The sequence below is a fragment of the Anthonomus grandis genome, chromosome 3, assembly GCF_022605725.1.
Source record: "Anthonomus grandis grandis chromosome 3, icAntGran1.3, whole genome shotgun sequence".
Taxonomy (NCBI): Eukaryota; Metazoa; Arthropoda; class Insecta; order Coleoptera; family Curculionidae; genus Anthonomus; species Anthonomus grandis.
The window spans coordinates 37,375,280-37,392,612 of NC_065548.1; the positions used below are offsets into that span (position 1 = coordinate 37,375,280).

Sequence of the window (17,333 nt, forward strand, 5' to 3'; positions counted from 1 at the left end):
TGAAGTTGCCATCTTACCTGATAAAAATTATATATTTAGAAAAATGTTACATTTAAATTATATCCAGTATGAAAAAATATAATTCATAAGTATACAATAATTTTATATTTACTGAAATTTCTTTTTATATTTTTTATGATCTTATCACAATGAAGTCAACTGAACAATTACAGCGTCGAGAATTTAGGGTAAAACTAGTTTCTTCCTTTACTCTTCATTTTGCAGTTAAGATCTACATTTTGCAGTTAAGATTTTATTTATTTTTTATTTTAAAAAAAATACGTTTAAAAACGAGACTCTTCAAACATAAAATAAAATTTATTTACAATCATCTAGGACTGATTATCCATTGGACTAATTATCCATTACAACTCCATAACCTGAAATGTGTTTCTAAGTAACACTTATTTTTTGTTGCTATAATAATCAAACATTCAGGGTATTTCGGGAGGAAAGGGAAATATTTTGGGAACATATTCAGAAGGTCAAAATAAGATAAATTAACTCATATGTTTTAATCCGATTCTTAACCGTTTTTGAAATAATCGGCTCTAAAGTTTTTTTTTTGTAAATTTTTGGAATAATTACGTTCTCTGCATTTTTAACTCTCGTTGCAGGTATTTCATCATTGTTTGTTCATACCTATTTTAATTGACTGGTAGTTTTCACAAACATGGTTGTCAATTTAATTCTGAGCGTTTCAATTTGAAAAGAGCAAAGTTTCCATTACGTAATGCTTCACACATTCCCCCATAGGGAGTATGCTGACATGATATTCGTGTATGATTAGTTAATATAGTACATACAAGTGCTGTTGATGAATACCATCGTCGTTTTCCAAATCGAAGAATTCCTAATCGAAAAGTTTTTCAGACAGTTTTTACAAATGCTTAGGAAACAGGAATGTTTCCAAGCGTAAGAATTAATTCTGAACAAGAGGCGGGACAAAATGTGGAAAATCAAGAAAATATTCTGGATATGGCTGAAGAGAACCCGGTTGTTAGTACGAGGCGGATTAACGCGAGGACACAATGAACATCGGTGGTCAGATGAAAATGCCACGTTTGAACGAAACTTTCAACATCGATTCAGTGTTAACGTGTAGTGTGGAATGGTGAAAGACCAGTTGTTTGGTCCTTTTGTATTAGATGAGCGTCTTACTGGAGAAGAATATTTACGCTTTTTGGAAGACCATTTAACACACATGTTGGATGATGTTCCGCTAATTTTTCGACACCGAACGTATTTTCAACACGATGGAGCCCCTCCTCATTTTAGTCGCCGAGTGCGTAATTTCTTAGAGAATCGTTTTCCTGATCGTTGGATTGGCAAAGGAGCACCTTAAGTTTGGCCACCGCGGTCACCAGATTTAAATCTACTGGATTATTGCCTCTGGGGGGTGGATGAAAGCTCTAGTGTACGAAACACCAGTAGAAACCGTAGAAGGACTTCACAATCAAATTTTGAATACTTCAAATATTATTAAAAACAATCCCCAAGCAATTAAACGTGCAACACGAGCGCTTAACAAACGTGCTGCAGCTTGCCTTGAAGTTGGTGGGGGCATTTTCGAAAACATTTTAAATTAGTGGAATTTTGTTTTTTTACTAGTATTTGTGTTGCTTTTAAAATAAAAAATTTTACAAAAATACTTCAGACCGATTAGTTTAGAAACGGTTCAGAATCGGATTAAAACATATGGGTTAATTTATCTTATTTTGACCTTCTGAACATGTTCTCAAAATATTTCCTTTCCCTTCCCTCCCGAAACACCTTGTATAATAAGCATTATGTAACCAGCAGTAATATCACATAACTCCTAAAATTATTCACTATAGAATTTTATTTTAAATTTCATTATTCCTAATAACGTATTCTTATATTTTCGGTTGTTCAGGTACCTCTATATTTTTAGCTTCGTTTGCTTTGTCGATTTTTTCATGCTCTTGCTTAAGTAGCTCTTTCAACTCGTCCTAAAACAAAATTGATTATCAGTAAACTGTCTTTTAACATAATTACTTTTCTATTTTCTATTGCTTTAGAGAAATTTAATACAATGTATTTATCTTGAGTAATTAATTGCTGCTACTTTTTAATGCCTGATAAAGTACTAATAAAGTTTAATTTTTTTCTCTTAGTTATGAAAAAACAAATTAATATAAGAAAATCCCCAATGACCTTATTCAGGCAATCAGGCTAAGGACATAATTTTTTAATTATTTTTTCTCAATCATCATATATGACTATACAAGTGAATTAACTTAAAATTACATAAAACAAAAATGCCGACGCCAAAAATAAATTACAAGAGTTGTTTGGAACTAATATGTTAAAACACAACGAAAAATGCGTGTAAGAAAATATTTTTTGTATGCCTAAAGAAGCACATGATACTTCGTATGTCGAAATGACGAACCGAATATGTTTTGTTTTGTTGCGAAGAACATTTTAATTTGGAAACGGGCTTGAACAATTAAATACGTTATACAATTAAAATGCAGGAGAGAACCAAATATTGAATCCATCTTGAACTTGCATATTTTTCAGTGCTAAGCAATACACAATAGCAAAACGCCTCAACCGCACATCAAATTTTCATTTTTCGAATTTTTACCACATTAAAAAAATACTATCAATTCAAAAAAAAGAAAGAACGAAGATAAATGTAATGTAACCAATTTTTTATTTTGCGAATTATTTAAAAAATGACTCTGCATTAAGTTCAACAGCTAGCAAAAAAGAAATTATTCCCATATACCGGGTGACACAGAACAGAGGGAACACTTAATAACTTTTTTACTTTTCAAAATAAACAAATGAAATTTATAGCATTTTATTTTTTTATTTAATTTGATTTTTATTATAATAAGGCAAATGTTCCATTCATTACTCAACTGAATCATAATATAGAATATTTTCAATTATCAATCAAATAAAGTAACAATTTTTAATGCTACATTTTATTCCTGATTTATAGGAGTCTCTCTGTAGTGCTCTCTTTACTTTATTTGTCCATAGGTATCTGTCTTGACGTTTATCAGCTTTAGGTGTAGAGAGAATCTTTCTCTTGTCAGGATCGGTATTGATTTTGATTTTCGCCCTTGCCACTGATTTGGTTCCCGTGCGTGGGTAGAAGCACACGTAAACTTCATGCTCGCCCAAAAAGGGAAAATGGTGTAAGTCGCCTAAAATATGGCTTGCAATTACGTTCTCGGAACCTCTTTTGCATTATAAAGCCATGATTTGGTAATTTCCTAACAGGATGCTTAAGATTTATTAGGAAAGTTAGTGAGGTGAGTGATAGACCACCGTGAGGCTTCATGTGTCGCGGACTGGAAACGGACAACTCAGGCCAGTTATTTTTATAATTACTACTTTTATACTTACTTACTTTTTTTATATAATTACGTTATTCATTTAAATATAATTAACCTTTTTAATCGTTAATACATTTGCAAAACTGTTTGGGTATAATTTATATTTTTAATAATTTTAATACTACACCCACCTAATAAGGGTCATGAACTTTCCCTGTGGTATGCAATATTTTATTTTAATTTAAATATAATTTAAAGATTCATTCATTACCCATATGTTGAACTTGAAAATTGAAATTGTCGAAACAGTGGGCTGCCAAGGCAGTTGTGCATATAGGTCTTCTGATGGACCCTTCAGAAAAGTAAGAAAATTGTAAAAAAACGAATGCACCACACTACTCAAATGGGCACATACCCATTAAGCCAGTTGTGGTCTTCTTAACATGGATCCCCTTAGTTGCAATCCAAGCTCACCAGCATCACAGTTTTTAAACCGAAAATTAAATTCTTTGTAAAAATTTACTTAGTACCGACACCAAAAATTATATTACATAATACTTGTTTTCACCGTCGTTTCTCTCGTACAAGTGCTTCGACCTTGCACATTGTGCTCAAATAATGGGAGAAAAATGTGGTACATATACCGCGGAGTAATTTTTGGAAGAAATGATGCATTAACACAGCGTTTTTCATTTCACCAAACTTCCAGTTTAACCGGAAGTGACACTAACTTTGTTATTTTAAACGGGATATTTGGTATATTATTACGCATTTCGTAATAATATACCAAATATCCCATATAACATAATACAACATAATATTCTGAAAATAATGATACTGTATTTGCTACTTTTTGTTTCATACTCATAGAAAAAATCCTTAGATCATTGAAAGGCTAGATTTAGTCAACAACAACTTTGTTTGAGTTCTTAAGTTTTTTTCTTCTTATGGGCTTATTTAACAACTGGTTTAAAAAATAATCATGTCAAATTATTGGGAAAAAGAAATCTCATTTCAAAAGTGGTTGTTCCCAATTGTGCTATTTAAAGAAATAAAGTAAATGCCAAAATTAATGGTTTATACATTTTAAAGAGACGTGTAGAAGATTTAAGTCATAAATTGCAATGAAAACTATTTTTCCGTGATTACTTGACTAAAAATTAAAACTCAACGCATTCATGGCACCCTATTTTAAAATTTAAAAAATTGATATTGACGGAATAATATACCAAGTTTCTAGGTTGTTTCATAAGCATTAAAATATTCTGCATACTTTGATATTTCCACATATTTTGATATTTCAAAGTCTAGCTTAGCAACATAGAAATACGCTTTTGATTTACCTGCTGATAAAAGTTGTAATAAACTATACTGGGGCCCGATATTTTCATAAATATTTTTATTACCGTTAATATACTTACAGATAGTGGTAGTTTAGCTTACTAGCTTTTCCAGGGAATTTTTTCTCAACTATAAAATTGTCGCCAACAGCATCTGAAGAGCCGCCGAAAATTGGAAACGGAGGAATAAGTATGATTCCACTATCACGACATTTCAATTTATTTTTCTGAATAAAGACCTCCAGGACAGCCTTCTCTTAATTTTTAGCGCAATCCGTTAATTTTATTTCCTATAATTTAACTTTAGCTGCCCCAATAATTTGTTTAACTAAACTTCCGTCCTGTGTTCGACAGCGGGAGGATGGTGTTTTAAAGATGCAGTAATGCTACGCTATGCTCGAACTACAAACTACAAAAAACAATTGCTTTGATAATCAATAGTAAGGTTCTTCAATCAAAATACAGCGTTCTGGAAGCATCATGATAGTTGCGTAAGTATGGAAATCATCAGCGAATGTTTTTTCTGTCGTTTTGAAATTTGCCAGTAGCTGATGAATAGAAATATAATCATTGCCTTTCTACTATCTAATTCATAAAAATATCTTGTATATTGAACATCTAATTATTTTTCTTAAACCATTTGAAGAAACTCTGCTATAGACTGCTTTGTATCTTAACGTCGAAAATGGTCAATTGACGGTATGCACTAAAATCCCGTGCTTTGATAAATTTAGTGGTACTTTCAACAGTTGAAAGCAACGGTTTTTTACATTACCAAAACAGTCTCAGTAGGAAACACTTCATCATTTCGACGTTGTACCCACAGCAACTTTGCAATACCATGTTTACAGCCAGCTGCATCTGTATAAATCATCCTCTAATTCAATAAAAAATATTTAATATTTTTTTTATTAGAATAATTTTTTAATAGTTTTAAGAATAATTTTACAATAGTATCGTTAATACTGTGAATATATATCATCCGAAGCAGAGCAGTTGCATTTAACGCTTCCAATTTTATTATCATCTTTATTTTTAATGTAAAAACGATATTTTTTTTATCTTTGAATTTGCATTCAGGAGGAATAGTGCACGTGAAGGTACATTCGGAGCTAGGTGTACCTTCACTTCGGTTACGCTAGTGTATGCCTTACGCTAATTACATTGAATACATACTGAATTAAGGCATACACTAGCGTAACCTAAACCTTGTTCACTGTAAGATCCATCAGCTGATCTGCAAAATATTATTTTGCGTTATCTTGACAAATTAAATACTAAGAATATGGTTTGTGTCTAATGAAAATGATTCTAAAAAAATTGAACGTGTCAAATTACAAAAAGGGTCAACCTTTATATTCAGAATTTTAGCCGCATTGAAATCGTCACTATTTTTGATAAAATCGATGATTATTATGAAATATTCTTTAGGGAGATTCTGTGATGTCAAGTAGGGTAAATGATTTGCACCAATTCTCATTAATAATGCTTTTCCAATTCGAGTAGATAATTAAGTATCACATCTTAAAAGATTTATTATTCTGGTAACAAATAAATGAAACAAATATCTAAATAAAAAGATAATTAATCAAATAATATAGATTAGGGCTTTCTCAAATGGAACTCAAATTTTCTAAGGGTAAGGATTAACAAATAGTTTTCCACTAAATAATAGTCTTATATCAGACCAAGTTGTATTTTTCTTCGAAATAAGCTGCCATTTTTTATCAACAAATATTTTGGCAGCGAACAAGGATTTATTATTAAAAACAAATGACTGTGTAACCTGCTTCTGCACCTCTCTACAAACTGTAATTAATTTATATTTTATTGTCTGCACTGTTCCAATTTGAACAAAGAGAGAGAATTTTCTTATTTATGGGTTTCCAAGGAAATTTCAAATATAATTTTTTTCTATAGGGCGACGTTCACAACTAATGAAGTCAAAATTTATGTACTGGGCATCCGAGGAACCCCATTTCCGAATTCCTTTCAGTAGACAGTACTCTAAGAAAGTAAATGTTTGGTGTGGAATTACGTACAACGGATTAATTGGACCCTACTTCTTTGACAAAAATATGAATACTGATTCCATTCTGATACATACTTCAAATTTCAATATTGATTCAATACTGATTCATATTTTTGTTGTTTAGTTATTTGAAAATGCTGAATAATTTTTTTCTATTAATTTACGTAATATGCCATTTATTAATAGACGGGTCTATGTTTCGGGGTCTATGTTACCCAGAAAGTATTTGCAACTTGTTTCGAAGCAAACCTTAATAACATCAAAAACAGAATTACTTGTTTAAGGTATCCCATTGCAAGGGATCCAAAACGCTTATAAAAAATTAATTGAAAGTGTTCAAAGATGCGAGGAGATGCTTTTTCCTGTTTTTTGTTGTTGCCGATAATCGGTTTTCTTCTATAGATATAATAATAATTATGAATCGTGGACCGTTTTAATGTTTTAGTGTAATGATATTCCCATATTTAAGATAACTAAAATTATTAAATTTAATAGTTAAAAAAGTTCATATATTTTTCTAAATTCTAAGCGACCGGTATATAAATCTGATAAAATAAACTACTTTTGGATTGTTTGAGCATAGCAGGAGTTTTTATGAAGAATCACTTTCCCATGGGGGCATCACTTGAGGCACTGCGGGTAGATGATCTAAACTCACTGAACTCCAAAACTTTCGATTTATCTAATAAGTAGGTAATAAAAAACGCTACTACAGGTTTATGAAAGCCCATTTTATAATATTTTTTTTGGAAAGAATTCCATCGTCCATCCTATCAAAGGCCTTTAGCAAAACCTATGTAGATTACGTCAAGTTGACATTTGCAATTTAAATCATCATATGTGTTTCAGAGAAATAATGTTAAATTAGTGACCGCTGATCTACACTGAAAAAAAAACATGCTGATAATGTAAAATAAGATGTTTAATTTAGTGAAATTAATTGCTATAAATGCAGGTTTCAAAGGCCTGAAAAGTTGGAAAAAATGGAGATTGGGCGATAGTTTTCCACCATATTTCGTTCTCTTGACACAAAGATAGGGCAAGTTCTTGGTTGTTTCCAGAGGTTGAGAAAAGTGCTTGTGCGTAGTGGCAAATTGAAAAGTATACAGAGATTCAGTAAAAGCAGAAGCACAATCACGTAGAAGAAAAGAAGGAACACTATCAAACTCTACAGTCTCTTATTTTTAGTTTTTTTAAGGATGTTAATACATCTACAGGGTGTCCCACTTAAGATGGATACAAATCAATACGTTAGTTGTTTGTTGAGCAATCTTTTTAATTTTTGGTAGGAGGCTTTATGGCTATAAGGCGCACATTTGGCCCTGGTAGAAATGCGATACCTCATAGAGGTACGTTTTAATGGTAAAAAAAAACTAAAAGTCAACATCTTCGACTAAACCATCATAATTTCTAATGCATTTTTCATACATTTTTCGATTTCTTAAGCAAACTTTTTAAAGTTCTTGTCTACAAATTTGTTATTATAATTCTTCTAATGTTCGCGGACGGGTTTTATAAACTTTATTTTTGATAGTACCCCACAGAAAGGAATCCAAAGGTGTGAGGCCTGGAAATCTAGGGGTGATGCTACAGATCGGAGCGCCATCCAGCTGAATATAATTCTCTCCATAAGTTAACGGCAAAGAGTATAAATATTTAAAAACTGACACAATCATGGAAACAACATATATTATTTTTAAAGCACTCGTCGAAATTGTTTATTGTCAAGGTTAATAGAATTTATGCAGTTCTACAATTAATACGCGTTTAAGTTTACCAGAAGTAGAAACAGTGGAATTAGTAGGAGATGGTGCGCAAAACTGTCGAGAGACACCACGATGTCTAAAGTAGATCGAATGTTTAAAGCACGGGGTTCGGTCGTAAGAGAAAGTAAGACGGCAAAGAAATCATCAGCAGAATGCAAGAATTATAAATTATTTCCGGCTGACTTTAATATCCAGTTTATAAAGCTTTGATAGTAGGCGGAGTACAGTTTCAAGCTTAGAACATTGAAAGGCTAGAATGAGTAAACAACAACTTTGTTTGAGTTCAACATCTGCACAGGGGCAAGGGGGGTGTGTTGTTTACAAACATATTCTTCGATTCTCTGTGGTCAAGTTTAAGCGCGTAAATAGGATCTGATGCATTTATTTTTACCTTTTGTATATTATGATACCATCACAACAATTGTTTAAAATGTCTTCCTCCAACCTCAATACACCGATTTAAACCCCGCACATGATTTCGGCGGACTACACTAAAAATTTGATTCTCGTTTTGAATGATTTCAAATGCTGCTGTTATTCGTCCAATTAAATCTCGCTCTGATTCTACTGGAGTTTCGTAGACTAAAGACTTAGTGACCTAGGAGACCAACAAACTGCTTCACCTCTGGCAATCCAACGGTGCCCAAACCGCTGAGCCAAATACTCGCGTACTTGTACAGCAAAGTGAGCCGGCGCTCCATCATGCTGAAACTACATTTGCTGTCTAACGTTTAGCGGAACATTTTCAATCAAGGAGTTCTGGGAGAACTTCCTCCAAGAAACGCAGATAAATAGGTCCTGTTAACCGTTCCGGTAGAAGGTATGGCCCAATTAAATAATCATCAATAATGCGTGCCCATACGTTGACAGACCAACGATTCTGATGTTTTCTTGGAAAAATTGCATAAGGATTTTCTTCGTCCCAAACATGGCTATTCCTACTATTAAAAATACCGTCTCTTGTGAAAGAGGCTTCATCGGTCCACAAGACATATCGTAAAAAATTTTCAGAAGCCATCGACAAAATAGAACTCTAGAATGATAATCGGCTGCAGTCATACCTTGAACTTTCTGCAAGTGGTAAGGATGGAGTTGTTGCTCGTGTAGTACCCGCCAGACAAAAGCGTTACTCGTATTCATATTCTTAGCGACGTCATGTGTGCTATTTGATGCTTCATCGGCAACTCGCTGAAGCACCTCTTCTTCAAATTCGACCGTTCTTATGGTTCGAGCAACACCAGTATCATGCATCTTGGTCTTAAACATGCCTGTCTCAGCGAGCCGCCGATGAACCGCAATAAACTTTTTGTATCCAGGATGCTGTCGTTCGGGATAACGTTCATGATACAACCGCGATGCTGCTCGTGCATTGCAGTTTGTTGCTCCGTATGCCAAATGCATATCCGCCAATTCTTGATTGGTAAAGTTTTCCATTAGCAATAAATGTTTAAAAATTGTAAGCTATAAAATTTTTAAACATGACATTGAGAATTGGCATTGATAAGCGTTGATTTTAAACAATTGTTATTATGGTATCGTGTACAAAAGGTAAAAGCAGATCCTATTTAGGTAATTAATGTTTTTTATAAATTTTAACGCGTCTTAGGGCCGTAGTGGCGTAGTGACGCATTTCCGGACATGGGTTCTTATACTCAAATGGATTCTTCTGTTGCACTGAACAACCCCCAGAAGTTTGATCCCACAGTTCTGAAACACCCTGTATATCAACACATAATAATGTTATTTTAACTTATTGATATATGTTATTCGAAGCGCAAAAATAACATCCTCAAAGCAAAAAAATTATTAATAAATTATTGATAAAATTATTATCATTATTATTTCTAAAACCGCTTCTAAAAAATTTGAAATGGCAACACCACAGCAAAAGCTGATGTCATCTTGCGAAATGTACTCTTGTTAAACGGCTTTGTGTTTACATTCGGCATTTGTGTTTCTTCTTTAGTTTTTGGTTGGAAAAGAAAAAAGGTTGATCATTTCAGTGTTTTTGTGAACTGTTACGATAGTAAAAACTTGTGCCGTTTGTGCCGCGCCATGGAAAAATGGCGATTTAAGCCGATATTTTCACAAGTTAATACCGATATTGTCATAAGATCATATCAAGGGACAACTGTCGTCATAAACGTGGAATAATAAAAACTTACTAAGAAATCTATAATCATTATTAAATATTTAATTTCCATAAGAATGCTTTTTATTAGATAAGTACCTTTACTCTATTAAAGTATGTTAAAAAAACGCATAAAGAATTCATAAACGGTAATATTGTTTATAATTTAAAGCATCTATTATTAATAAATATTTATCATGTAAATATTTTTTCACGATGTCACTGATAAAGAGTACTTGTGTCGGTTGAATCAACAATGCGATCGAACTGCGTGGTAATGTTGTTACCTTTTTCTCAAATATACCTAATCTGCATTTGCTTTGAATATTGACTTCTTTATAGAATAACTGATCATAGTTATTGAAGAAAATGCTTTATATTTAATTAAAGAGGAACAGTAAAGTCGAAATTATACCCATTTGTAGTTACGTCATCCAGGTGAGAAAAACGTATGGCGTAGATATTTTTGCCAATCAATATTAGGTTAGAAACTTTACCATCGCCTTCAGAAATTAATAGTCTGCTATGTATTTTTATACGTTCAGAAATTAACAAATGATTTATTTTAGCAGCATATTATTATATTTTTATATTCGTGTATATACTTTCATTCCCAAAAAAATTTAAAAAATCTTGTAGTATTTATTGTATTATTAACAAACTTAACAATTAACAAATATTATTATAATTAATCATAAATAATGGGACATAAACAACAAGTCCGAAACGGAATTGCACTTCAAATTGAGAATGTGATACAGCGAGCCGCAGATGCAACAAAATTGAGCACAACAACGATCGCAAATATAAAGAAGAATGGGATAAAATCAGATCAAAAACCGCAAAAACCAAATCTACAACATATTTGAAAAGTAGAATTCGGCACGAGCAGTAGATTTACTTATTCATGAAAAAAAATGCTGCTTAAAGGAATATGTTAACACATTAAAATGAAAATACCATTCCAAAAAATAAAACATACAAACTCAAAAAAAACACGCCATATTGCATTACCAAGTTAATGAAATTGCAACGATATGATTGAATACTTAAACGACGATCATAAAATAAAATTTGCTAGAACAAAAAAAGCTTTATCAATCTCGTCAGTATTGTCAGAGTCAGAACCGAAATCAGAGATATTGTCTTTGTCATCGACCTTAAAAATAAAAGATAATTCAATTCTCTTCTTTTAGAAATCATTCTTCCAGAACATAAATTTAATATAATTAATAAGTAATGTTCCATGCATATACGAGTAGTGTATGGAGTTAAATTCCCTCATATTGTCTTAGAGAGAAATTATATGAAACTATGAAACAGACGAGATTATGAAGTTAGAGGGCCCTTACAAGGGCAATAGTTTTTATTAAAAAAAAATCTAAAAAGATAACCAGATAATTTTTACCTTCACTGTTTTTCCTTGAATCCGTGTGCTTGGTGTCATCTTGCCAGCTACTACGAAATGATCCCTTGCTAAAAATCCACGTCTCGTCAATGAAAACTGGAGTAAAACCTTCCGGACCGACATTTCTATTTTTGATATACTCCCTTAAAAAATTGATTCTTTTATGAATAATATTTGGCAAGTCCATCAAATATTTTCTGTTATTTGATTTTTTCCACTTGAAGCCTATACTGTTGATCCATCTTCTTAAGGAGTCAATGGCAAACTCAAAATATTCAATTTCTTCCCTGAACTTTTCTCTTATTGTTGCCAATATTACATATTCTTTTCTGGCGTACATGGAATAAATTGTGTCCCGAATTCTATGTTGTAATTTTGGTTTTTGCTGTCTTTTGCTTGGAAGATATACGGGCTGCGTAATCCTGATCTGGTTTTATCCCATTCTTCTTTATATTTGCGATCGTTGTTGTGCTCAATTTTGTTGCATCTGCGGCTTGCTGTATCACATTCTCAATTTGAAGTGCAATTCCGTTTCGGACTTGTTCCTTTTCCAGTTGAAAAAAAGCCAATATATTTAAGATCATCAGCTGCGATTGTTCATTATACCTATTATATCTTTTTTTAGGCATTATCTAACACTTTTCGAAATAACTTTCAAGAATAAGCTGACAAACCAATATTTTTGATTGACAGTGACGGATATTTCACATAACCTAGTATATAAAAGATGAATAATCATCAGACACCATTTTTTTTCAAAAGTTTGTTGTCGCCGCTGTTTGGAATATGCTAAACAAAGATAAACAAAAATGACTCATTACAAACGGGTATAATTTCGACTTTAGTATTGTTTTGTGCCTCCCAAAATAAGTGATATTATAAAGTTTTTTGCCATTTTTACACATCAGAGATGTTGCAAGCAAACAAACTGCCCATAGTTCCATGGAAATGCTAATTCTAGCATTTAAATGTTCTAAGGTTTCAAGATGTTTGAAAATATAAATGTTACAACCAGATGATGATCAGAGAAGAATGGAATACTATTTCATAGTGCAGGCTATATTTTACGAAAACCACAGTCTATTTGGTAACATATTAATTACTAATGAGGCGACATTTTCTACCAAAACGATAGTATCATCTCACAATATCACTCGTTAATTAATTGCAAAGATCAATTATTCTGAGAAAGTAAATGTGTGGTGTGGTATTTTACAAGATCATATTACTGGACCCTTCTTTCTCACTATGCCTTTAAACGGTGCGAGATTTTTGGTTTTCTTGCAAAATGAGTTTTGGGATGCTGTTCAAGATTTGCCGTCAACTTATAGAGAGAATTTGTATATTCAGCTAGATGGCGCTCTCATCCATAATGCTGCACCTGTAAGAAGATGCCTCAATAAAAATTCTCAAAATAAATGGGGTAGTCGCAATACTTCTTTTGTAGCATAACCTATATTTTTTTCTATGGGGTTCAATTCAAAAAATAAAGTTTAACCCGTCCATGAACATTAGAAGGACTGAAAACTAAGAAAGCAATTTGAATATTTCAATCAATTATTACGTTGATATAAACCAGTTGTTTATCCAGTGGCGTCGTAAGCCTGTACTTAATAATAAAAATAAAAATGTTTTATTTTAATGACACACCCTGTATCAATATTTATCAAAATTAGAACTTAAGTATCTTGGGTTAGGAAAATTCAATATGATATAACAGATTTGAAATAAATAGAATCCTAATGGTAGTTTGCTCTTAAATCGAAAAAATATGAAACCCCACTAAAACGTACGTCTATGAGGTATTGCATTTCTTACCAACAGCAAAATGAGCGCCTTATAGCCATAAAGCCTTCTACCAAAAATGAAAAAGATCACTCAAGAAACAACCAAGATATTCGCTTGTATCCATCTTAAGTGGGGCACCTTGTATATGATTTAATTCAAACGAATACGAATATTTTGAGAAGCAGATTGAACATGACTGAAATAAGCAGATGCAGTGGATCTGTTAAGCACACTACCGAAGAAATGTATGAAAGCATACACACTTTACAAGCTGTTATGAGACCTTATTAATCTTTTAAACGTTTGCGGCCAAATTCGTTCTACTTTTTGGTTACAATTTATTAATTATTTCATATTATTTTTTTTTAATAACGCCATCTAGCGAGGTCAACTTAAAAACTATTTCTAGCAATTTCCTTTGTTCACTTTTATTAACCAATTATTTTTCTCAAAGCTCCTGGATTGTTCATTGCCACTCTCAATCAAACACCATACAATTTAAAGTAAGCATAAAAACCTGAACAACTTACTCCCCACCCTAGTTTATCTGCTAACAATTGACATCCATCATCACAGTCTCCTAACCAAGCAACATCTCTTGAATTCCCCTTTTTGTCGAATTCTAAGCCGCCGCTTATACCCATCATTGCCATGATGCCTGTTCTATGGCCGGCTTTTTCTCTATTTATTAATAGTCGTGGGGTTCTTGAGGGAGGCCTAAAATACATTTACAGTGGTAAAACTTTGTTACATTTAATTTCTTACAAACAAATGGCTTTGTAGCGCATTCTAGAAAAACTATTTTTGTACTAAGATAAAAAAATAAATAATATACATTTTAATCTGTTAAAAAAAGCGCTTACAACATTTCACAAGATACAGAGTAGCTCAAAGTAAGGTAATTCGTAATTAGTTACTTTTTGTTGTTTTCTTATTCCCTAAATAGGTTTTCCATATTTTACAATTTCAACAAAAAATAAAGTTAGGGAGGATATTGAAAACAAAAAGCGAGCTCAGAGATTGATAGATAAAAATTCATCTAAGTTCAAGTAAATAATTTTGTTTAAGAATTATTGGACTTGAATTAAATATAAAATTAAAAGGTACTCTTCTAAATACGTGCATAAGTAAATTTTTTCTTCTTTTTTTATAATTGAGTTCATATAAGATAGTGTTTTCTAAATTGATATTTATTGAAACGGTAATATTTACGAAAATAGGTGGCTAATCAATAATATGAACTTAGAGGATATAGTTACCGCTTTGTATTATATATTTTTGGATTTGAGTTTAGTTAAATCGACTTATTTTGAGCCACTCTTTATCCGGTGAAGCTAACCTTTTAGAGACATTCTACATACTAATTAGGAGTATTTTGTACTTATGCATACTATTTCTTTATTTGCTCTGCTACTTGCAATTCAATTTCATTAAATTAGGCTTAAATTTCGTTAAAGAACATTCAAATTTACTAAAATTGTTTCAAGGGTTTGACGTTTTGTCTAGTTTTTTACGTACTGTGCACCATATGATTTAAGATTTAACCTAATGCATATAACTTTAAAAAAGTTTCTCTTACATATCCACAAGTCCAGCAAACGGATGCACCACCAAAGAAGAACCTAAAATAATTAGCAAGTCACATTTATGGAAATCCGCGTCAATAGAATGATGAAATTTTTCTGGTAGATTTTCTCCAAAAAATACGATATCTGGTTTCACAACGCCAGGACATTTCTCGCATATTGGGATTTCATCTTTAAATATTCTCTCTAAAAGTATAATGTTAAATAAATTAGACATCAAATAAAAATGTATCATCCCGTGATGTATCACGGCAGATAGTAGGTTAGACGGAAAACGTCACGCTGGCTTTTTTTTTTAAAGGAATTCGTTTCTAGATTAATAACTTTTTTCTTAATATTGTCCTATAGATATTTCTAATAGTGTTTGAGTAAATAATCATAAGATACATCTAATTAAATCTTTTTAAATACTCTATCTGCATTTATAAAAACTTTTTGAAAAATGCTGGGTGTAGCTAGATAAGACGATGCTGAAAGATCTTAACACGATTTCATAGTATATCATGTTCCTATATCTAAAATACTTCCGATTCCAAAAATAAAACCAATTTTTCTTTAAAAATCAAAAATATTTATCGCAGATAAATAGAAGTATCAAATGTCATGTTTAAAAATTTCACTTGTTCTCTGCAACTAAATTGGCAAATAAAAGGCTAGCCTAAGACGTTAAAGATCAAGGACGATCAGTTCAATTTTGAAGTATTACAGTAATAGCGAGTGGGCTGTGGTCTACAAGGAAGTGGTTTACTACTACTATACTAGTAAGTTTTCGTGGACGACTTATCAATAAGAATCAGAAATGAAGGACTACATTTCTTCTTCATTCTACATTCATGCACTGATCATAATTGACAAGTGGTGCAAGGATGAAAAGGATGCTCGTCGATGAAACCGCCGCTTAAAACCACATTAATTCCTTTTGCAAATAAAAGAGTCATGGAAGGCAACAAGAAACAAAACTCCAAGGCTTGAATCAAAAAATTAACTTATGGCTGTACAAAATAATAATTAGACTAATGTTATCATATATGGTTTATTCTCCTGGAGGCGGCATGTTACGCAAGCCTCAGTAATTAGGCAACTACAGGGGGGTTTTAAGGGTATTGCTCCAGGCATGACTGGAGCAATGAGAACAACCCCTATACCGGCGATGGAGGTACTGCTGGATCTACCGCAATCCACATCTTCATATATTCAGAAATAAAGGGTAATCAAAGCCGTGATTTGGAACATAGAGGAAGATCAAGAAGATCATTCTTCAACGCTATTTTAACAGACCCATTTTTGTAAAAATCACAGACCAATAAAAGCAGACCTAAATTACTACACAGACGGATCAATGACCAATTCCGAGGCCAGCATATAGAGTGATAATCCAAAGACAAATATTACCATGAGAAAATATAGTTATATATACAGACAATTTTAGAGCTTTTGAACCACAACCAGGTAATAAGCATAATTTTTGGTTTTCTTACAGACCACTGCAAACTAAACCAACATCTGAATACCTTAAAATCACAGACAATAACCTCTGCAGGCTCTGTCTGAAAGAAATCTCTGAACATGTATGGCCATTTCACTATGAAGCACTATGCAGGCTTAGGTTGAATTTTGTAGAGTAAGAATGTTGCATTTTCCAAAAATATTCCTACAATAGGTATCTGGTGGTACAAGCTCCAAACATCTCAAAGCTTTTTTATTTGGCATTACAAATACCTTATGAAAGTAGGGTGATGACTCCAGAAAATGAAAACATGTAAGGCTGCCTGTACTACAATAAAAGTTTATTCAAATAAGAGAAAAGAAAACTGCTTCATGGTTTGTACAATCACGGTATTTATTAAACCTTTAATTAAAAAACATGTAAAGCTTAATCTTGAGCACAAGGCATTTATGTGCTTCCTTTTTTTTGGTTTGGCATTTTTTACGAATTCAGATAAAGTATTAAAAAATATTTAAATA

General features: G+C 32.2%; 1 protein-coding gene across 2 annotated transcripts in view; it reads right to left on the reverse strand.

Annotated features, from left to right (window-relative positions):
• Nucleotides 1-299: 299 nt before the first annotated feature.
• LOC126733949 (NAD-dependent protein deacetylase sirtuin-2) overlaps nucleotides 300-17,333 on the reverse strand; it is a 30,780-nt gene continuing 13,746 nt past the window's right edge. For both annotated transcript variants that reach the window (XM_050437441.1, XM_050437440.1), the window contains 3 exons: nucleotides 15,362-15,554; nucleotides 14,313-14,499; nucleotides 300-1,973 (listed from right to left, as the gene is read on the reverse strand). In XM_050437441.1, the coding sequence (XP_050293398.1) occupies nucleotides 1,878-1,973; nucleotides 14,313-14,499; nucleotides 15,362-15,554 (476 nt within the window). In that variant the 3' untranslated portion in view covers nucleotides 300-1,877. The remainder of the gene's footprint in view (nucleotides 1,974-14,312; nucleotides 14,500-15,361; nucleotides 15,555-17,333) is intronic.